General features: G+C 46.4%; 1 protein-coding gene across 1 annotated transcript; it reads left to right on the forward strand.

The window, feature by feature from the left end:
• Positions 1–615: 615 nt before the first annotated feature.
• LOC121991338 (WAT1-related protein At5g47470-like) lies at positions 616–2,508 on the forward strand. Its single transcript, XM_042545349.1, has 6 exons — positions 616–809; positions 1,269–1,385; positions 1,607–1,820; positions 1,905–2,066; positions 2,153–2,304; positions 2,391–2,508. Exons 1-6 carry the CDS (start codon positions 616–618, stop codon positions 2,506–2,508), a joined length of 957 nt encoding a protein of 318 aa, XP_042401283.1.
• Positions 2,509–7,047: the final 4,539 nt, after the last annotated feature.

Raw genomic sequence — 7,047 nt, forward strand, 5'->3', positions numbered from 1 at the left:
CTACATGCTTTAAATCCATCCATCCACTCTTTCCCAATGCATTTCCCCTTCGTTAGAAAATTCAAAGTTCAAACAAATAATCACAAGGAATACTCCCATTTGGATATAGCTAACGGTTTTAAATCAATAACGTTCAATTTAACGGCCAAACTAAAAAAAATAGTGATTTTTAATTTCTTTAATATATATCTATATATATATATCTCAACTTTCCAATGCTTTGATTTTTCTTATTCCGTTACATAAAGAATTGTTTTCCGTTTCTCAATTGGAAATGTAAGGTATTAAATAGTTTTATAGGTGTGCATAATTATGGTTTCTCTTATGTCAGATGAATTCATAAACCCCTAGATTAGAACATTAAATATCAAGGTAATTAAATTAATCATTCCTTCAAATTTTTGGATAAAAAAGGAAAGAAAGGAATTTTAGAATAGGATGATTTTATTTTTATTAAAACAATAGAACAATCCAAAAAATTAATCAAGAATATAACAATAATAAATATTCAATATCAAAGTGGTATTATACATTATATAAACCCCACAACACATTCAACACCTTATCGTCGTTCAAGTGTTCAAGTTTCTAATATCAACAAGCTAGATCGTAAGCATGAGGCCCCTTAATCACATGCTCACCAATGCCTTCGTCATCCTTGGTCTGGTCGTATCTCAAGTTGGCACTGCAGCCTACATGGTGTACTTGAGCCCCTTTCTTTCCATTGGCATGAATCCTTTGTTCTTTGTCATTTTGGTGAACTTTATCATGTTCGGAATTATGCTTCCATTCGCCGTCATATTTGAAAGGTAAATAATATCCTTCACCTCTATACCTAATTGCATAACTCAAGTAGTCTTCTCAGAACGGTCTAGTGATTAACACATGAGATGTTGTCAACTTAAAGGTTTGGAGTTCGAATTTCAACATAGTCGAGGTAAAAGTCTCCCTCATCTACTAGTCACTATTCCAAGGGCCAATCTGTGTTAGCCCTGGGATAGATTGGTGGAAGTATTGGGAGCGAGCACAATCATCTTTTACCAACTTGCATAACTCAAGTATCTATTCTTCACGTATCAATACCGATTACATTTGTGTTCAATTTACAATAGGAGCAAATGGACGGCTCGACTAAGTTGGAAATTGATAATCCAAATCAGTTCGATTGCTCTTTTAGGGTAACTAATTAAGATTTATCCAATTCTGTTTTATGGTTTTTAATTCACTTATTATATCTGTAATTTTAATTTCATATAATTATTTTTTAGGGCAACATTATATCAAGTTATGATGATATCGGGAATGAAGATCACATCTCCTGCCATTGCTTCTGCCATGCCTAATCTTGGCCCGGGGATCATCTTCATAGTAGCAGTGTCTTTAAGGTAATCATTCAATTAAGCAACTAATCAATGATTATATATTCTCTTTTAAACGCACATTACTTTCATTTAAATAAGAGATAATCTTGTTTCTTAGATTTGAACATGCATTTTTATACATTCCAATATCATAGTAACATTATAGATCTTTGAAGACATCTATAATAATAAGCATGAGTTTTGAATTCATGTGGTATGCCTCAAATTGTGACGATATGTTGTAGGTTCGAGAGGTTCGATATCAAGTGCTGGTACACCAGATTGAAGATCCTAGGAAACATAGTGTGCATTGGTGGAGCAGTGGCCTTCAGCATCTACCAAAATCCTTCATCTCCACCTGCCAACTCTGTCGATAGCGGCATCTTTGGTGGTTGGTTCTTCGGTTGCATATGCCTGTTTGGGGCTGTCCTGATGATCTCCTTCTCGACAATTATGCAGGTATTGTTATCACCTCAGTCGACTAAATCTGCCACTTAACTAATGCTTTTTGACATGATCAAGAACCACAATTGTGTTGTGTAGGCTGCAACATTGATTGACTTTCCCGCTCCCTTAAGCTTGTGTGCCTTTTCATCCTTGTTGGGGGCAATTTTTACAGCGATAGCACAGTTAGTGATTGACGGGAAGATCGACGTTGGCACTTCAACCATCGACTTATGGGATGCCATCCGTGTTGCTCTAATGGTACACATGCTTTGCTAAGTCACATGTATCATGCTTTCAGGTGTGTGTTTTCTTTCTATAGCCATTCAATGTTGGGTGTAATGCAGAGTGGTGCAGTGAACTCTGCCTGCCTTGGATTCTCTACATGGTCTGTGAAGGAAAAGGGGCCGGTTTTCGTCTGCATGTTTAGCCCAGTTCAAACCGTCGCTTCTGCCATTCTAACGGCAGTAGTTTTAGGCCAGTCGATCGGACTAAAAAGGTACGGTTTTGATACTGAATTCAATTGCTGATGATCTATAGACAGTTTGCTGATGGAGCTATTCCTCTTGGACTTTAATGTTGCAGCATTGTTGCTATGGCCTTCATGTTCTGTGGACTCTATGAGGTGCTCTGGGCGAAGACAAAAGAAGAAGCTGCTTTCCCACAAACTACTGAAGACATTCAAGAACCTTTGCTACCATGAACACTTCTTTTCCAATAATTTGTGGAAGACGATATCATAAATGAACTCTTTTGTTCCTGTAATTTGCAATATGTTTCTTCTAATTCAATAACAAGAGTTATTTTATATCTAAAAGTGTGACATATGAAACATATTGATATGTCATAACGGACTTAGGTATGACGTGACAGTCAAAATCAAGATAAGATGATGATCCAAGTCAAGGGGTCATTCTAAACAGGGCTTGGTTCTTTGCCCATCACTAAAACCCTCAGTATAAAGACGGCCGGCCAAGAGGCCGGTAGGACCAAAGGAGCCTAGTGCTTCTCGCCTGTAGTAAGACACCTAGTATGTACTCGATTGACCATTGTTTGTTCCGGTTCAAGAGAGTCTTGACCGACCACAAAGTCGGCTAGGAGTAATATTCGAACAGGACCCGGGGACCTAGCATCTTTTTCTGGGCGGCCGGAGATACAACTGACTAGGATTATAAGGCTCAATATTCTTCTCTTCATCGAACAAACATACAAGGCAAATCTCAGAAGAAATCTGACTGAATTTCGGATTTCTATAGCTCAAACATCACTTCAGGAGCGAGCCTCCCAATACATGGACGATCGGCGGAAAGTACCGGCCGGGCCTCTCGAGGCTTATTTCTCCATTTTCGTGAAACAAGTATCCATGCGTACGGTCGGTCGATCATATAGTCGTCCGAACCTAGGGGGCTTGATTTTCTATTCATAATCAGAACTCCAACATTACATAATAGATATCCGAGCAGTCTTAAGAGCTGAACGTCCTACCATACTCAGTACTCTACTTTTATATATACACTCGGTCGCTTAAATATCCGGCTGAGATACCTTCAGGGATCACATTGTCAGAGAATCATAATAGTCTGCCAGAGAATAACAACCATTTTACAAAGAATATTTTTTTATTATTACATGAGCATTCAATAGAATCTTCCTCAAAGACGATTTTACACTTTCTATCAGCCGATACAGTGTGACATCATATTCCTTCAACCGTCACATTAATGGTGTAAGTTACAAAAAGGTGCACATGAGTAACGAAAAATTTCTCGGATGATGACTGTACGCTTCCCAGGCTGTACATATTTCCTTACTCGACAACTTATGTCATCCGACATTCTCTGCCACCTCATGAGTGCGGAGTTTATTAGAGATGGTATATGATCTTGTCCGAATCGCTGAATCAATGGACGTTGGGCACGCGGCGCTCTCCTTGTCGCTGACGTAGATCTTCGGCCGATCAGACGGCGCTCCGGCGAACCTGCAAAGAAGTCGGGCCGGGAAGGGGTTCCCGGCGACGACCCTCCGACGCTCAAGTCAGGCAAGTGGGCAACAAAGAGGTGACTTCGAATATCTAAGAATGCATACCTCCGGCGAAGTATGAAGGCTCTTATATAGAGCTGTGGGGAGGCTCGGGCACACCTACCGAGGCATACACGTGTCCTGGTACCATACCTTAGCATGGGCTTGTCAGAGGAACATGCCTGACACCATACTATACAGTCTGATCACCTCTTTGATGGGACAGCAGGTCCTTCCGTCGTACGATTTTATGTATGGCTTGGTCGTCGAACATGTCTGCTGTCAGAAAATGATGTTCCCTAATGTCCCCTTGCCTTTGTCTCCTTTTTCCTGACACCAAGCATTCATCCGCTTGGCATGCATAGGTCCGACCGGGCGTAAGTATCGGTCTGACCGGGTGCTCAGCTGAGAGTGTTCCACAGCAACGATGCTTTATGCTTCGGCCGAGCGGGCTATCCGCTCGGCCCGGTGACCCTTTTCACTATGAGCGTCGGAAACCCGCCCAAGGTCGGGTTGCCTTCTGTCCGGCCCGGGAAGCTCCTGGCCGAATGTCAGGTCGGCCCGGCATCCTTCTGTTCGGCCCGGCATGCTTCCGTTCGGCCCGGCATGCTTCCGTTCGGCCCGGCATGCTTCCGTTCGGCCCGGCATGCTTCCGTTCGGCGCGGCATCCTTCCGTCCGGCCCGACACCCTTCCATTCGGCCCGACATGCTTCCGTTCGGCACGGCATGCTTCCGTTCGGCCCGACATGCTTTCGTTCGGCGCGAACTTGGGGTTGACCTCCACGTGTCTTTGACCCTCCGCCCATGAGGGTCCCCCGTCCTTACCACCGGATCACATGCCTCCCCTTCAAGTCTAGTCGAAGGAGGCGCATAGTCCGACTGACTGGATGCCCGTAGTGCCGGCGCGACTCTCGATTTTTAACGTCGGAGCTCGACGGTCTTTCGCTCGGAGGGTTTATAGTCGCCGGCTCGACTCTCGATTTTTAACGTCGGAGCTCGACGGTCTTCCGCTCGGAGGGTTTATAGACGCCGGCTCGTCTCTCGATTTTTAACGTCGGAGCTCGACGGTCTTCCGCTCGGAGGGTTTATAGGCGACGGCTCGTCTCTCGATTTTTAACGTCGGAGCTCGACGGTCTTCCGCTCGGAGGGTTTATAGTCGCCGGCTCGACTCTCGATTTTTAACGTCGGAGCTCGACGGTCTTCCGCTCGGAGGGTTTATAGACGCCGACTCGTCTCTCGATTTTTAACGTCGGAGCTCGACGGTCTTCCGCTTGGAGGGTTTATAAACGCCGGCTCGTCTCTCGATTTTTAACGTCGGAGCTCGACGGTCTTTCGCTCGGAGGGTTTATAGACGCCGGCTCGTCTCTCGATTTTTAACGTCGGAGCTCGACGGTCTTCCGCTCGGAGGGTTTATAGACGCCGGCTCGTCTCTCGATTTTTAACGTCGGAGCTCGATGGCTCGACGGCCTTCAAGGCTAATTTCAACACGGTCCGAGCAGCACGTGGTCTTCGTGTAGTCGGCCTTTCGGCCAATAATTCCAAAATCACTTTGCCTCCTGCATATATAGGCGACCAAGACACACATAAAATGAATTACATCGGCGCACCTTTCACCCAGCTCGGTACGGCTGGAAGTGGTTCGCTCGGCCATCCTCTTTCCCCTTGAATGCCGATCGGATCGTTATCTCGGCCCCTTGGTGAGATGTTCTCCGGTCGAAACTCGGCTTCCGCTCGGCCTCCTAACTCTGACGTCGCTTGTTGCTCCATCCACTCGGCTTGCGCCTTCTGTTTCTGTTGCTCCACAAGCTTAACCGCTCTTGCCTCGATCAGAGCGTCGAGCTCCTCCGTGGAGAGCATCACCGTATGCGGTCGTCCAGCTTCGTCCATTGCTTCCGATCGGATGCAGGTGCGTTCCCACAGACGGCGCCAAATTGATCCTGTCCGAATCGCTGAATCAATGGATGCTGGCCACGTGGCGCTCTCCTTGTCGCTGACGTAGATCTTCGGCCGGTCGGACGGCGCTCCGGCGAACCTGGAAAGAAGTCGGGCCGGGAAGGGGTTCCCGGCGACGACCCTCCGACGCTCAAGTCAGGCAAGTGGGCAACAAAGAGGTGGCTTCGAATATCTAAGAATGCATACATCCGGCGAAGTATGAAGGCTCTTATATAGAGCTGTGGGGAGGCTCGGGCACACCTACCGAGGTGTACACGTGTCCTGGTACCATACCTTAGCATGGGCTTGTCAGAGGAACATGCCTGACACCATACTATACAGTTTGATCACCTCTTTGATGGGACAGCAGGTCCTTCCGTCGTACGATTTTATGTATGGCCTGGTCATCGAACATGCCTGCTGTCAGAAAATGATGTTCCCTAATGTCCCCTTGCCTTTGTCTCCTTTTTCCTGACACCAAGCATTCATCCGCTCGGCAGGCATAGGTCTGACCGGGCGTAAGTATCGGTCTGACCGGGTGCTCAGCTGAGAGTGTTCCACAGCAACGATGCTTTATGCTTCGGCCGAGCGGGCTATCCGTTCGGCCCGGTGACCCTTTTCACTATAAGCGTCGGAAACCCGCCCATGGTCGGGTTGTCTTCTGTCCGGCCCGGGAAGCTCCTGGCCGAATGTCAGGTCGGCCCAGCATCCTTCCGTTCGGCGCGGCATGCTTCCGTTCGGCTCGGCATGCTTCCGTTCGGCGCGACATCCTTCCGTCCGGCCCGACACCCTTCCGTTCGGCCCGACATGCTTCCGTTCGGCACGACATGCTTCCGTTCGGCCCGACATGCTTCCGTTCGGCGCGAACTTGGGGTTGACCTCCACGTGTCTTTGACCCTCCGCCCATGAGGGTCCCCCATCCTTACCACCGGATCAGTATATAAAAGGGGTCATCTCCGTTGACAAGGTATATTTTTTACAATAATCTATGTGTCACTTGAACCTTCTTTTTGGTCAATTTGGGGGTACTTACTCTTGTAATATCCTTTTCCCCTACACTTAAAATAAATAATATGATCTTTATTTTTACAAATTGAAATCGTTATACCTTCACATGTAGGGGTGGCATTTTCTTCATTTGATCCGGATGTAGAGGCTTCTTCTTGCTCTAATGCAATGATCTACACTTCCCCTCAATCCTTGAGGTGGATTCCTCTTCAACTTCATCCTCAGATGTTCAACATCTCTCAACCTCCGAATCCTCATGTACATGAAACAAAGAGTTTCTCTC

This window comes from Zingiber officinale, chromosome 6B (genome assembly GCF_018446385.1).
Source record: "Zingiber officinale cultivar Zhangliang chromosome 6B, Zo_v1.1, whole genome shotgun sequence".
NCBI classification, from domain to species: Eukaryota; Viridiplantae; Streptophyta; class Magnoliopsida; order Zingiberales; family Zingiberaceae; genus Zingiber; species Zingiber officinale.